The sequence below is a fragment of the Cavia porcellus genome, unplaced genomic scaffold (assembly GCF_034190915.1).
Source record: "Cavia porcellus strain 051 isolate PalLab524CR breed Dunkin Hartley unplaced genomic scaffold, mCavPor4.1 scaffold_17, whole genome shotgun sequence".
Lineage (NCBI taxonomy): Eukaryota > Metazoa > Chordata > Mammalia > Rodentia > Caviidae > Cavia > Cavia porcellus.
Window position 1 is genome coordinate 27,014,516 of NW_026947500.1, and position 16,264 is coordinate 27,030,779.

The 16,264-nt window shown below is 46.6% G+C and overlaps 1 protein-coding gene across 1 annotated transcript; it reads right to left on the bottom strand.

The window, feature by feature from the left end:
- Positions 1 to 13,580: 13,580 nt before the first annotated feature.
- Positions 13,581 to 14,546, bottom strand: Mrgprd (MAS related GPR family member D). The gene has a single exon (XM_003468122.4). It carries the CDS (start codon positions 14,544 to 14,546, stop codon positions 13,581 to 13,583), a length of 966 nt encoding a protein of 321 aa, XP_003468170.4.
- Positions 14,547 to 16,264: the final 1,718 nt, after the last annotated feature.

The following is a 16,264-nucleotide window of genomic DNA, read 5'->3' on the forward strand; positions in this document are numbered from 1 at the left end:
CTTGGGCTAATGAATTTCCTCCTGGGTTAGAGGGGCTAGAAAAACTGATTGTGCTTGTTTACTTCACTTAGATAATTTAGATAAACATTGTAGTCTGTCACATTGTAGCTTGTCACAAGGAATGCTTTTTCACTAGTTAATTTTCTGTGCTCTATAAATTGATCTGGTTTACTATATAAGAATCCTAGAATAAAGCACAGTGTACAGTGCAGTGCGATGCATTTGCAATTGCTGTTTCTCTCTACTGCTTTTTTTCTTCGCGCTGCACCCCCCGTGTCCCGACTTGGTGTGTGTGTGCCTCTTCCCGGGGTCCAGAGTGCACTAGACACTCGCGACAAGTGGCGCCCGAACAGGGACCCCGACAGTCGCTTAGGAGAGGTGAGTGTATATATTTATTATGGGGAAATGGGACAATCTTTCTCTTCTTCTTGCTTAAAAATTCTTAAGCATTTACTTTCTATGTATGGCATATCACTCAGGTCGGCTGACTTGGATATGTGTGTTCATACAATTAAAGAATATAATCCTTGGTTCCTGGATGAAGGAACTTTGGATGTAGAATTATGGAGAAGGGCGAGAGTTAATATAGAGAAGGCTATACAACAGGATAAAAAAATTCCTTTACGTTTTTGGGCTATTTGGTCGGTTGTGTACTCTTTATTAAAAGCTATGGAAGATGAACATATTGTAGAAAATCTCCAACAAGAAATTAAACCGGTTATTCAGGAATTACCCCTCACAGAGGAGGAGCAAACTGTAGTCCAAAATGATGCTATCGCTTTAACTAGTGAAAAAGCGTCCAAACCGAAAGTAAAACTCGCCACAGCTGATTCGGCTTTAGCTGCCACAGCAATGTCAACTTCTGATGATCGCCCACTATTACAGGCTGTACAACGCCTAACACAGGCGGTAGAACAGCTTTCCATTAAGCAGAGCCTTCCTATATATCCCTCCGCACCTTCCCCATCTAACCCTGACTGGAAGAAGGCTAAACTAGCTTTGGCCAATATGCCAGGAACAGGGGACTCTAAAGATGATGAAACGTCTGTCCTTGCTTTTCCTGTTATTAGGCCACAACCTGTGGATGGAGTGGCACTTCCCCCTAGATGGGAAGTATTTAATATGGATGATTTAGCAAAATTAAAAAAGGCCGTGACCCTTTATGGCCTTCAGGCTCATTATACTAAAGAGATGTTATTAGTGGCGTCAGAGCATTATAAAAATTTTGCTCCTCATGACTGGGGAACATTGTATTCTAAGAAAATAGCTTCATTATATGTGTATTACAACAAACCTGTGAAGTGGCTTACTAAATGTGTTTGTTTTACCCTAACTGATATGTTAAGTGACCTAATTGATATGTTAAACAACACTCTCCTCTGTAAAGAATTGCAAAAATCTCACCTAATTGATATGTTAACCATTGTTGTCCTCTACAAATAACAGTTGTAGTGCTAAAGTAAGGTAACTAAGGTTGTTAATTGCTGTTAGACTTCTCTATTCTTTGCTAAGAAAAACAAGATTTCTTCTTATCTAAACTTGCTAGTATGCAGGGAGACTTACAATTGCCATTTCTGCTTTGTAGTGCATCACACCCCCATCCCCCTCCTTACATTGTGTGACCAGCAGCTGTTTGTAGATTTACAAGATAAAAAGTCCTGACTTTTAGCTGTGAGGTGCACAGTCTCCAAATGGGCTCCCGGAGACTCGTCACCAGGCCTGGATTTTACCTAATAAAGCCTTTGCTCCCCAAATTTCAAAAAAAAAAAAAAAAAACCAAACAAACAAACAAACAAAAAAACTAAAATGACAATTAATTTACATTTGTTTAAAGTAACCTGGTTGTGTACAAAGAGATTTGCGTGTGAGTTTGGCCCTTTACCCTGACCATTCAAAGAGATAAATTATCTACTTTAAATGATTTTCAACATTTACTAGGGGACATTAATTGGCTCCGTCCCACACTAGGTATTCCTACTCATACATTACAGCATTTGTTTGCTACTTTACAGGGCTCTTCAGACCCATCTAGCCCTCGTACATTAACAGCAAAAGCAGAGCAAAAATTACAGTTTGTAGAACAACAAATTAAGGATGCATTTTTAATTAGGATTGATCCTCAATTGCCTCTAACTTTATATATTATTAATACCTTTCAATATCCCTCTGCAGTTTTGGGTCAAAATGCTATGCCAGTAGAATGGGTATTCGCTAAAACTAAACAATCTAAAAATGTTATGCCTTATATTGATATGGTTGCCTCTTTAATTATAAATGGTAGGGCTCGTTCTATAACTTTGATAGGAAAAGATATAAATAATATAGTTATCCCCTTAACTAAGGAACAATGGGAATATTTGTTATCAATTACTAAAACCTTACAAATTGCCTTAGCAGATTTCATGGGAACCTTTTCATATCATTTTCCTAAAAGTAAATTATGAGACTTTTTTAGACGTCAACAATTTGTGGTTAATACTTTATTAGCTGTACAACCAATTCCACAAGCTTTGACTATATTTACAGATGGATCTAAAAATAAAGCTGCATATTAGACTCAAAAATCTTATTGGGTACATCAAGCAAATTTTAATTCTGTGCAACAAAATGAACTTTTTGCTATATTCAAGTGTTTTTAGATTTTCCTGACCAACCTATTAATATTATAGCTGATTCAGCCTAATCTGTTGGAGTAGTGACAAATATCTATTCAGCTGTGTTATATTCTAATAAACCTACCTTATTGTCTTTATTTCAAAAATTACAAATACATGTTCAAAAAAGAAATCATTCTTATTTTATTACTCATTTACGTTCTCATTCTCAGTTACCTAGACCATTAGTATCAGGTAATAAAACAATAGATTCTTTAGTTATGTTTACTACACCTGTTAAAGAACATCAATTTAATCATGCTAATGCTGGACATTTACATTTTAAATATAAGATACCCTTTACAGAAGCTAAACAAATTATAAAAGCCTGCCCTATTTGCAGGCCATTATACTTTAAAATTACCCCCTCAGATGTTAATCCTAGAGGAATTCAACCTAATGAGTTATGGCAAATGGATGTTACACATGTGCCTTCTTTTGGCCGGCTTTCTTATGTACATGTATGTTGGGAGCCGCAGCCCCGAGCCCGGTCGCCTCACTTGGCGGACGTGAGGCCTGTAGTAAAGAGTAAAGCCTGAGGTAGATTACCCCTCCCATCGAGCACGTTAGTTTCCTGCTTACCGCGTAAGCAACCCGCTCAACAATATAGTCTGCCTGGCAACTGATGATGTTAGCCAATCAGCTTGCCTTGCTTACTTTAACATGATTGGACACTGTATCCGTATATATACTGGTGCCACCCCTGGGGGGGAAAAAAGAAGCCCGGAAGTAGAAGCCCAGAAGGAGCCGCGGGGAGCGGACCAAAGGAGGCTTCGGCTGGGAGCGATCCCAGGGCAGGCTGTACGGAGAAGGAAAATAAAAGAAAAGGTTGTCCACTGCCAGGCTTTGTCGTGTGTCCTTCCTGCCAGCCGGGAGTGACATCGACATTTGGAGGCCCGCACGGGGACTGATCACCCCCGAGACGTGACAGCGGACAACGCTCCAGTACAGAGCTGCGAGACAGGTGAGTTGGGGATAAGCCTGGGCTCTGGGTGGCGCGCACCTACAGGGCTTTTAGACTCCCCTCAGGCTCACGCGTAAGTGGCGGATTCCTTGGGCCTCACGCGGTGAGTAACATATTAAAAGATGGGAAACATGCTAGGTAGCAACACTAAGAGCGAGGGTGGTTGTGGAGAAAGCTCTCAAGAGCTTACAAAAGTACGCAGGGTATTTGAGCAGGCCCAGTCGGGGAGCTCCCGAGAGGGGCCCGTCAAGGGGAACAAAGATGCTAAGGAGAAGGACGGGGCTCTAGCCTCGGAGTCGTCTGACTCCGAGGACGAGGGAAAGTTGAATGGCAAGGAGGCCAAAGAGACCAGCTGTCAGGAGCCTAAGTCGCTCGATAAGGAGTCGCAGGGTTCTTTCCCAGCGTTGCGCCGTGAATTGCGCTCCGCTCAACTTGGTCTGCGGAGGAGTAGAGAGCTCCTAAGCGCTCCCCGGCGCGAGAGGGAGGCGAAGCCTTCCGCCCCACCTTGGGGGCTGTTCCCGGAAGCGATCCCTCGCCACGAGGCGGCCGCCCGGGAGCTCCCTTCCTCTTCGCCAGAACAGGAAGTGATGCACGGGCCCCCATTTTCCGCCCAATCGCGGCCGCCGTCTTATGCTCCGCCGCCGGCGGGTCGGTATTTTTACAGGCAGCTTTGGCGGGGGGGACGTTTGTCTCATGAGGTACATCCACCACCTGGGATGGATGGTGGCCCCTACGGGATATTTCCTGTACAAGTAGCTATGGGCCAGGGACGTAATGCATGGGAGCCTTTTGAGATAAAGCAGATTAGAGAACTTAAAAATGCAGTTACAACCTTTGGGCCGACTGCGCCTTGCACCATTGCCATGCTGGAGAGCCTGTCTTCTGGGCCCCTCACCCCCGCGGACTGGATTCAGCTGGCAAAGGCGTGTCTGCCCTCGGGTAGTTACCTGGATTGGCGAGCCTGGTACGCAGAGTTCTCTGCAGAGCAGGCTGAGAGAAACGCCAGTCGGGGAAACCGGGGGTGGAACAAGGAAATGCTTATGGGAGAAGGTCGGCACGCTGATGATCAGACTCAGTTCCCCGGCGCTGTCTATGAACAAATCAACGCCATAGGGCTCCGCGCCTGGAAGCAGGTAAGTGGTGCCGGAACAGCCTCCTTGTGTCTTTCAAAAATAATTCAGGGTACCACAGAGCCATTTGTTGACTTTGTGGCCCGAATGCAAGATGCTGCCGATAAGATATTTTCTGATCCGGGAGTGGCTCGACCGCTGGTAAGGCAGCTGATTTTTGAGCAATGTACAAAGGAGTGCAAGGCAGCGATAGCTCCTCATAAGAACAAGGACCTCAACGCCTGGATTAGGATATGTAGAGAGATAGGGGGGCCGCTCTCCAACTCGGGAGTGGCTGCTCTCCTGGGCGCGGCTGTACAGCAGAGGGGACCTCGCGGGTTAGAAGGGGAATGTAAGGCTAAAGGGTGTTTTGCCTGCGGGGAGCCAGGACACATTAAACGTCATTGCCCAAACAATACAGATGCTAAGCCTCGCCCTAGGAATGAAGAACCATATGTTTGTGGGCGATGCAAGAGGGGATCACACAAAGCTGAGGAGTGTAGGTCGGTCTTTGATGCTCAGGGCAACCGTATTTGTGGACGAGATGCTAGAGGGCCAAAAAACGGCCAGAGGGGGCCCCCTTCACAGGCGGGCCCCCGCCCCAGAGACAGGACAGCTCAGGATGGCAGCCTTCAACAAGGGCCACCCCTGGGTCAGCAGGTGTGGACCTCAGTGTCGCCTCCAGACTTATATTAGTGCCTGATATGGGTGTTCAAGTGGTTGAAACCACCTTTAAGGGACCGTTACCCGAAAATTCCGTGGGTCTGATGATCGGGAGATCCTCCACGGCCCTTCGGGGTCTCATAGTAGTCCCGGGGGTCATAGACTCAGACTACACAGGACACATTAAAATTATGGTTCAATCTCTTGTGGGTACTATGGTAATCAATAAAAGAGACAAGATAGCGCAGCTCTTGCTGCTCCCCAGTCTCCACAAGAGATTCCCCTCAAAGCAGAAAATTAGAGAAAGTCAAGGTTTCGGTTCCTCAGGGGAAGTCTTCGAGGGACTCCATATGACACTTGATAAAAGGCCCATGCTCTCACTTAAGGTCAATGGCAAGAATATAACAGGGCTCCTAGACACAGGAGCTGACCGTTCCATTATCTCTAGAAAGGATTGGCCCTCCAACTGGCCCACCAACACTGCAGATAACACGCTGCAGGGCCTGGGGATGGTGTCAGCTCCTCAGGTTAGTGCTTCAACCCTGCTCTGGTGCGATGAGGAGGGTCATCAGGGCCATTTCCAACCATTTGTGTTGCAGTTGCCAGTGTCTCTATGGGGAAGGGACGTCCTCACTCAGATGGATGTCACGCTTACGTCAAACTGCTCCCCCCAGGCTAAGAATATACTCAGGAACCAGGGATATACCCCCGGCAAAGGCTTGGGCAATGCCCTACAGGGTCGAACATCCCCAATACCAGTAGAGAACAAAAAAGGTAGGCAAGGGCTGGGTTTTTCTTGGGGGCCGCTAAAGAAGCTCTCCTACCCACTTCGATCAAAATCACCTGGAGGTCAAATGATCCGGTCTGGGTACCTCAGTGGCCCCTGCCTAAGGAGAAGCTATTAGCCTTGTCAGAAATAGTCAGTACACAACTTAGATTAGGACACATTAAGCCGTCAACCTCCCCATGGAACACCCCCATTTTTATAATTAAGAAAAAGTCTGGCAAATGGAGGCTGCTCCATGATCTAAGGGCGGTCAACGCGCAGATGCAGTCCCTGGGGGCGGTCCAGAGGGGGCTGCCAGCTCTCTCAGCCATCCCTCAGTCCTGGCCAGTTTATGTTATAGATCTTAGAGACTGTTTCTTCTCAATCCCCCTGCATCCAGAGGACACTCATAGGTTCGCCTTTACTTTACCCACCATTAACCAAGAAAGCCCTGATCTCAGATACGAGTGGATAACGCTTCCCCAAGGTATGGCCAACAGTCCCACTATGTGTCAGATTTACCTTGATTCCCTACTGGCCCCCCTACGGAAATCCTTTCCCAAGATAAGATGTGTGCATTACATGGACGACCTTTTGCTCAGCGGCAGGGACCCAGACATGCTAAATAATATGCTCGGCCAGTTGGTCGAGGCCCTGAGACAAGCTAATCTGCATGTTGCCCCCGACAAGATTCAGGGAGGAGAAATGGTGACCTACTTAGGCGCGAGAATCTCCCCTATGCTAGTCTCTCCGCAGAAGGTCACCATTAGGACGGATGGCGTTAGGACCCTAAATGACATGCAAAAGCTATTAGGAGACATTAATTGGATTAGGCCATATTTACATATACCAAATTCAGATCTCAAACCCCTGTTCGACCTTCTGAAGGGAGACCCAGATATAGCCTCCCACAGGAGGCTCACTCCTGAGGCAAGAGCTGCCTTACAGAGAGTGGAAAAAGCCTTAGGTGGGGCTACCTTACACAGAATTGAACCAGGGCGACCCTTTGATGTCTGTTTGCTACAGACTAGTCTACAGCCCACAGCGGTGATTTGGCAGAAAGGACCATTACTGTGGATACACCCTAAGGTCTCACCTACAAAAGTCATAGAGCATTACCTGGAGGCAGTCGCTTCATTGGCCCTTGAGGCGCATGATAGAGCTGTCCAACATTTTGGCTCAGGACCACAAGCCATCCGAGTACCCTATACCGCCAGCCAGATCAAGACCCTGGCTGCCTGCATAGATACATGGGCCATTCTGAGATGTGTTTTCCATGGGGATATAAACAATCAATACCCTAAAGACCCTATCTTGTCATTTGTCACTCAGCACCCTATAATTTTTCCAAAGGTTACTGCCTCTGAGCCATTAGTCCCAGCAACTACAATATACACAGATGGCTCCAAGACGGGGATAGGCGCCTATGTGATCCTAGGCAAGCCCCCGGTTACCATACAATTTGAACCTGATCAGCCTCAGGTGGTGGAACTGCAGATCGTTAAAATGATTCTTGAACGGTTCTCAGAAGCCATTAATATTGTCTCCGATTCTAGGTATGTGGTCAATGCTATGCAAGTGCTTGAGACTGCCGGTTTAATTAGATCCACTTCCACAGTGGCTGGGCTGTTCCTGTCTATCCAGACATTGCTTCAGAACAGACACCATAAGGTCTTCACCACCCACATAAGAGCACATACATCCCTGCCGGGGCCCATGACACAGGGGAATGCAGCTGCTGATACTGCCGCTCGCCCGTTATGGATTTTTACCTTACTAACACCAATCGAGCGAGCCCGTGCCTTCCATGATAAGTTTCATGTCAATGCCAGGACACTAGCAAACCATTTCCATGTTTCCAGAGCAGATGCACGAGATATAGTGCGACTATGTGGCTCCTGTGCCACATACAAACCTGCCATACCGATGGGAGTAAACCCTCGAGGTTTGATCCCTGGTGATGTTTGGCAGATGGACATCACACATATACAGGAGTTTGGGACTCTTAAATATGTTCATGTTTCCACAGACACCTGTTCTCACGTCATATTCGCAACAGCAGAAACAGGTGAAAAAGTGTCTAATGTGATCAATCATTGCCTGGCGGCTTGGGCCGCATGGGGCAAACCAAAAATATTAAAAACTGATAATGGACCAGCCTATATAGGCAAAGCCTTCAATGAGTTCTGCAAAATGATGGAGGTTCAATTAAAACATGGTATCCCATACAATCCCCAAGGTCAAGGAATCATTGAGAGGGCTCATAGAAGCCTCAAAGAAATTTTACAAAAACAAAAAGGGGGAGTAGGCCAAGGCCTGGCCCCAAAGGCGCGATTATCCATGGCACTATTCACACACAATTTTTTAAATTTAAATAATGATAATTGCTCCCCAGCCGTGGAGCACTGCAACCCTTCCCCCAACCATAAAGGGTGGGTGAAGTGGAAAGATGTCCTGACAGGACAATAGATGGGCCCGGATCCAGTGGTCAGCTGGAACCGAGGCGCGGTTTGTGTTTTCCCACAGAAATCGGGACGAGAACCACTGTGGGTACCGGAGAGACTGACACGGGCGACAAAGCCCTCGACTGAAGATCAGACCTGCCCTACCGGAGATCCATCACAGACCGACCAACAAGATGAATAGAAATAGCGGTAGCCCAAAATGGACAAGAAGATCCTCAGGCATATACATGGCTCGCTCGCCTAGCCTACGACCGAGTCTAGGGGTGGTGAGCTTCCCACACTCCTCCTCTAAAAAATTATGACATAGCTGGGTAGGAGAGTCAATGACGGGTAAGAGCGTACTCCCCCGGTGCGACTCAACCTAAGCCAGGCCCTACCCCATCCTGCACGTAAGCCGCTGGACTGTTAGATTCTGCCCAGGTCTAAATTTCTCTCCGAGGGGATTTCTTTACGGAGAGGAAATGAGTGCAAGCTTGTGTGCATCCAGGTTCCGTCCAGTTTGTGCCTGGCCCTAGAAAAAGGACGAGGGCCTCAGGGCCTTGGCAGACCATGGGACGGCCGACCAGGGTCTAAGCCAAGGACCTACGGTGGGCCTACGCATAGGGCATAAGCCTCTGCACCCAGTCCAGAAAGGGCTACGATGCGCACATTCATAAAAAATAAAAAAGGGGGAGATGTTGGGAGCCGCAGCCCCGAGCCCGGTCGCCTCACTTGGCGGACGTGAGGCCTGTAGTAAAGAGTAAAGCCTGAGGTAGATTACCCCTCCCATCGAGCACGTTAGTTTCCTGCTTACCGCGTAAGCAACCCGCTCAACAATATAGTCTGCCTGGCAACTGATGATGTTAGCCAATCAGCTTGCCTTGCTTACTTTAACATGATTGGACACTGTATCCGTATATATACTGGTGCCACCCCTGGGGGGGAAAAAAGAAGCCCGGAAGTAGAAGCCCAGAAGGAGCCGCGGGGAGCGGACCAAAGGAGGCTTCGGCTGGGAGCGATCCCAGGGCAGGCTGTACGGAGAAGGAAAATAAAAGAAAAGGTTGTCCACTGCCAGGCTTTGTCGTGTGTCCTTCCTGCCGGCCGGGAGCGACATCGACACATGTAACTATTGATACTTATTCTTCATTTCTATGGGCCACTGCCCAACAGGGAGAATCCACTAAAAATGTTATTATACATTTATTCGAAACTTTTGCAGTTATGGGAATTCCCTCTAAAATCAAAACAGATAATGGACCCGCTTATACTAGCAAAACATTTAAACAATTTTGTGATCTCCATAATATCATTCATGTTACAGGGATTAAATATAACCCCCAGGGTCAAGCTATTGTTAAAAGAGCACATGACACTCTTAAGTTACAAATTAAAAAATTAAAAAGGAGGAGTCAGGAGGATATTCAGATACCAATACTGTTTAAATTGCAAAACAGTGCAAAAACATTGCTGCATCAGGTACTGTTTATTTTAAATTTTCTCAATTTACCACAAGGTGAAATATTAACAAGGGCTGAAAGACATTTTGAACAGCAGCAACAACCATATGTGATTAATGAGCCTATTTAGACTAAAACAGCCCCAGAGGCAGAATGGGAGAAGGGTACATTGCTTTATAAGGGGAGAGGTTTTGGTTATATCTCCACAGAACATGGAATTCAACAATGGGTCCCTGGACTATGGATCAAGATCTGCGCCTCGAGGCCCTGTTCACCAATCCCGGAGACAACTCCCCGAGGAACCGTATCCTCCGAGGCGAGCTCGAAACCAGCTAGAGGATAAAGATGATAAACCTGTCCCTATTGCTGCCATGGCCAGATTACAGCTAAGAAATTCCCGCCGCCATTCACGGCAACCAAATTTAAACCTTCTCCCTACATGGGGACAAATAAAGAAATTGACCCAACAAGGGCAACGGCTTGTCCTTCAAACAGGGAAGCCTTTAAACCCTGAAAACTTGTTTTTAGCTTTATGTGCCTTGCTCACCGTTGAATCGGGGACTGAGGTACCCCAGCATTCTTATTGGGCTTATATTCCAAATCCCCCTTTACTAGAACCTGTAGTATGGGGAACTATTGATATATCACTATATACAACACCAAGGGAGATTTTGTCAGCACCGTGGGCTGATTTAACCCCCCATAATCAAGATGATAAAACATTATTCAATTTTACTTATTATGGTAATCAAAGGCCTATTTACATTGGGGAACCGCCTTACATCCCTCTGGGATGGCAGTATTGGATTCAACATAGAATAAAAGCAGGCAGCAAAAGGACAAGGCTTCAAGCTTTGGCTGCTCAAACTTTTAATGTTACCTGGAAAAATTTAACAGCGCCTGATAAAAACACATATCCTGTATGCCCTGATTTCACTTATAATAATATTTCTTATAATCCCATAATTTGGCAACAGTGTATGGGGAAGTTTGCTAAAAATATTGATGGATATATTATTTGGGGACCATTTAAAAAATTTGTTAATGGATGTGCTGAATGAAATGAGACAAGATGTAATCTCTCTGTTATATATAGTCTTCCAGATCCAAAGAACATAACTAATAGAGCTCCCGTCTTCCCTCAAAAGACACATCTCCTGTGGTGGGGAGACGGTGGAATCGCCAATCCTGCTGTTGCAGCCGAAGAGTACCCTCATAATCTCCAAAATCACATTTGGAAGATTCCAGCCGCTATGCAACCTATAACCTTATACAATGTTTCCTATTCAGGAACTAGTCAATCTGTATCTACTACTTATAATTTTACTAAGTTTATGATATATAATGTTACTGTTTGTGCACCTCTGCCTTATGTCTTTTTAGTGGGGACTTTTAATTTTACACATTTTTCTTGTACTTGTTTAAATTGTCAATTGTTTACCTGTTTAAATAGCACATTAAATTTCACTAAGCCTTACACAGTTATGCTTTTGCAACAAAAAACTCATATTTGGTTACCTATAAATCTAACTCGACCATGGTCTCAGGACCCATAATCTCTGTTACTACTAAATTTTTTCAACATCTGTTAAAACGTACAAAAAGATTTATTAAAATAGTGGTTGCTATACTGTTAAGTCTGATAACTGTGGCATCTTTAGCAGCAGTCTCAGAAATAGCTTTACAAACCTCTTTGCAAGAAAAACATGTTATAAAACAATGACATGAGAATTCTCATAAACTTTGGTTAACCCAATGGCAAATAAATGCTAAACTACAGCAGCAAATAGACCTTCTTAAACAAACAGTTGAATAGATGGGAAAAAAAATATTGGCTCTTCAGCATTAAGCGTTTTTAAAATGTGATTGGAATTCAACTACTTTCTGTATAACACAACGACCTTATAATCAAACAAAACATGAATGGGAAGTGATTAAAATGTATCTAAATGGAAACACTTCTGCCTAGGAGGAAATAAAATCTTTGCATAATCAAATTGACCAAGATTTTACAAAGCACAATGATGATAAATCTCTGGCACAGTTTGCTCAATTGCTTGCTCATTCCTTAAAAGGGCTAGACCCTAAAGGAATCTGGCAAAGCCTTACCCACACTTTAAGCGGCATGGGACTTAGCTTAATTATAGCTCTCATTGCCATAGTTCTTGTGTATTTTTACTACATAAGACAAAATGCTACAAATAATCTGGTCTTATAGAAATTGTTCTTAAAAAATAAAAAGGATGGAAGTGGGGGGGGGGGATGAGGAGTCACTTTGAAGGCCCTAGGCTCCCTCGGGACCTGCAGTAAACAATAGCCCCCGGTATGCGAGACAGAGGCGGGACAGGAATGCCTGTTCTCAGTGGGGATCTTCTCACCCTCTGAAACCATGCTGTGTGACTTGGCTTTGTTTACACAGTCATGAGGAAGTGGCCGACCACCTTTGTGACACTAGCAACAAACATAATTAACAACATTTTTGGGCTAATGAATTTCCTCCTGGGTTAGAGGGGCTAGAAAAACTGTGCTTGTTTGCTTCACTTAGATAATTTAGATAAACATTGTAGTCTGTCACATTGTAGCTTGTCCAAAGGAATGCTTTTTCACTAGTTAATCGTCTGTGCTCTATAAATTGATCCGGTTTACTATGTAAGAATCCTAAAATAAAGCACAGTGTACAGTGCAGTGCGGTGCAGTTACAATTGCTGTTTCTCTCTACTGCTTCTTTTCTTCGCGCTGCACCCCCCCGTGTCCCGACTTGGTGTGTGTGTGTCTCTTCCCGGAGTCCAGAGTGCACTAGACACTCGCGACACCTGGCACCAGGCATCTTCTGTCTTTTTGGTCTGAGTTCCTCTAATCAGAGTGAGGCAGCACCTGGTGGGATGTGCTTTATCTGGAGGCCCCACAGGGCTCTTTGCAGAGATCCTGCGTGGCCATCGCAGGGAGGCCAGGTCACCTGTGAGTCCTGCCTCTGCTTCTCCAGTAGTCGCCTTTCGTTTGTGTCCTCACACTGACTGGACATTGACTCCCGGGTCTCTGGTCATCTGTTCTCCCTGGTGTGCACTGTCCGGCCCCTGTCAGAGTGTGGTGTGGTCTCTCGAGGAGGAAAGTGAACAGGTCTGGCAGGGTGCGGGAATAGGGGTGGAGGGAGCAAGGTGACCTCAGTGTCCACTCCAGGGATCAGGTGGAAACAAGGAGGAATGAGCTTTCGCATCCCGGCCAGATTCCCGTGACCCATCTCTAGAGACCATTTCCACAGCAGCTTTAAACAGGGTCTGGCTGATGGCTGACTAGGTGATCTGCTATAAGAGAAGAAATTACACTGAATCTTCCAGTTAGATCGGGGATGCAATGAGGTGGCTGTGGTGGAGGGGGTGGCATGCAGGAGAGAGACTCAAACCCTGTGAGTGCAAAGCCTTTGGAGCTTCCTGCAGCAGAAGAGCCAGGACCTTGCAGGGAAGGGATGGGAGCGACTGTCACCCCCAGGATGTGGCCTGTAAGGTAAGCAGCTCAGTGGGTCACCTCAGATGCGCTCCTGAATGCCCGTGGAGGGTGTCTCCCTTCCCTCCAGCTCGGGCTCCTCCTGCAGTGCCCGGTTCAGAATGGCCCCCATGGACTCCTTCAGCTTCCGGTGCCTCTGGTTACCCACCAGGAAGTAGATGACCGGGTTGGCGCTGCTGCTCACGGAGGAGGAGAAGCGTGATACGCAGAGCCACAGGAGCTTTACCTGCGGCTTCGGGTCCGTCCAGAGCACGACATACCAGTAGATGCCCAGGGGCAGGGAACAGACAAGGAACACAAAGACAGTGGTTAAGATGACCACATACAGCCGCCGGGGCCGCTGCACGATGCTCTTCCGCACTTGGACAAAGAGGATGGCACTCGATATGGCCATCACAGGCATGAAGACCCCCAGGATGAGGGTGCCTATGGCCATGTCCACCTTGAAGCAGTGTTGCTTATGGAAGTGCAAGTACGTGGTGCAGAAGTAGGAAGCCAGCATGTTCATGCTGAAGGACAGGGCCCAGAGCAGGGCAGTCACTATAGTGGACAGGTGCTGGGGCTGGTGGCACTTATACCAGATGGGGCAGAGGACTGAGAGGCAGCGCTGGGTGCTGATGGCTGTGAGCAGGCTTAGGCCGGTGGTATAGGCGAAGTACTTCACCCTCCACATCGCCTCGTAGGCTATGGCGTAGGGAGTGAAGTCTGGGGTGGCGTCGTTACTGATACTGTCCAATTCGGGGTGGGGCTGGGTCTCCAGGCTCAGCACAGCGGCCATGCAGAGGAGGAAGAGGAGGTCAGCCACCGCCAGGTTGAGCATGTAGACGGTGAAGGGAGTATGCTGTGAGCGGCAGCTCAGCAGCCAGATCACCACGCTGTTGCCCACTGCCCCGCACACAGAGGTGACCATGGTCAGGAAGATCAGAGTAAAATAGGCCCAGGTCATCGCGTCCAGCCTGGAGCTGCTGGGGGAAGGTGCTGAGGTCATCCTGGGAAGGCAAACAGACCAGTGTGAGACTCCAAGTCACTTGGACTCCAGAGGGCTTTCTGGGAGCCTCCCAGATTTCTAGCTTCGGGGTTATTATGCCAATTCCCCTGGCTTCCGATATGATCCTCTCCCTAGGGCTGTCGCTCACCCTGACTCTGCCATTGTGGACACCAGCTTGCAGCTGATGTCCCTTTTCAGGCTAAGGTCTCTTCTATTCTGAGCTTCTTTTCCAAATTACAGAGAAGTATCAAATGCCTTTTCTACATCTCTTGAGATTATCATTTTTTCCGTCATCTTCAAATCCTATGAAATCATTTTCTGAAAATTAGACCTCAAAGGGAAATAGATAATTAATTACATCCCTCAATTTGAGGCACACCGTGACCATGAATCCAAATAAACATTCCTCACATATATCTCCCTTCAGCATCCCAGTCTCGCTTCTGTGTCCTCTCCAACTTGTTTCTGTCCTGATCTAATTAACCCTGGTCCTGGGACATTGACACATTATGCAGTGTGGCTGTTGTTAGAGTCTGGGGCATCCTTAGGAAGGAAAATGGACCAACGTAAAATTCGGTGTTGCATGGACCAGCAAGACTTTTCACTATCTTTTCAAAAGCAGAGAGGCTGTCCCTCAGCATTTCCAATCATCTAAACATTGCAATTTAGAAGTCACACTGTTTTTATTTCACTCCACAATATGTGCTTAGGGTAGGTTTGCTGGCTGTAAGGAAAGGTAGTTTGTTGTGACATTTCATGATGTCCACTGACCCCATTTTCCTTGTCTATTTCTTCACCATGGATTCCAGCTATTAGATTTCCCAGTGCTGTTATCCTAAAAACATGACAGTGAACACCCTCATGCAGGTCCCTTTTGCACTAGACTCAGGACTTTTCTGGTGTGTGTTCCGGAAGTGGGGTTGTCAGGCCGCGGACTAAGCACTATTGGGTTAATTTTGTGAATAGCAGCTGCAGACTTCACTCTCGCGCTGGGGCAGGGAGATTCCCACACCCACGTTCCCTCACTCACACGAGGCTTCATGCATTCTCCTCATTTTTGCCAATTCAATGTTTGCAAAGTGACCCCAGGAGTTCCAGCGTGCATTTCTCTGGCTCTCGGCCTCAGCTCACACATCTGGGATGGCCACTGGGGCCTCCCCTACTGAACAGCCTGGCCACATCTGCTGTTCATTTGTTTTTCAACTGAGTTTCCCTTCTCCTCTTTCCTTGTGTGCAGTCACTGTTCATATTTTTAGGTGGTGATCCTTCCTGGGTTGAGACATTGCCGGTTTTTGTCTCTGAGAATTTTCTTTCATGACAGTTTTCTCCATTCTGGTAGGGCCACTCTCCTGTAAGTTTTTAACCTTAAATGGTGAGCCTTTTGGATCCTGTTATTTCATATCCCTGGGTGAGAGAAACATTGCTTATATTTGCCTCTATTAATTGTATAGTTTTCCCCCTTCAGTTTCGGTCCTGGCTCCAACTGGAATCTACTTTTTCTGAGGGAGGAAGTGAGGAGACAGCTCGATTTTTTCCTTCTTCGTGTGGGCCAGGTTTCCTAAGGCCACCCCCCACCCAGCCTGTGTTCCATCCACTTTGACACGGGCTATTTTTGAACTTGTTCTGGATCAGTGGTTTATCTGTTCCTACAGCATCAGCACAGCATTGTCTAATACATGGGGTTTCGTGCTGTACCATTTATGGTATATAGTGAATCA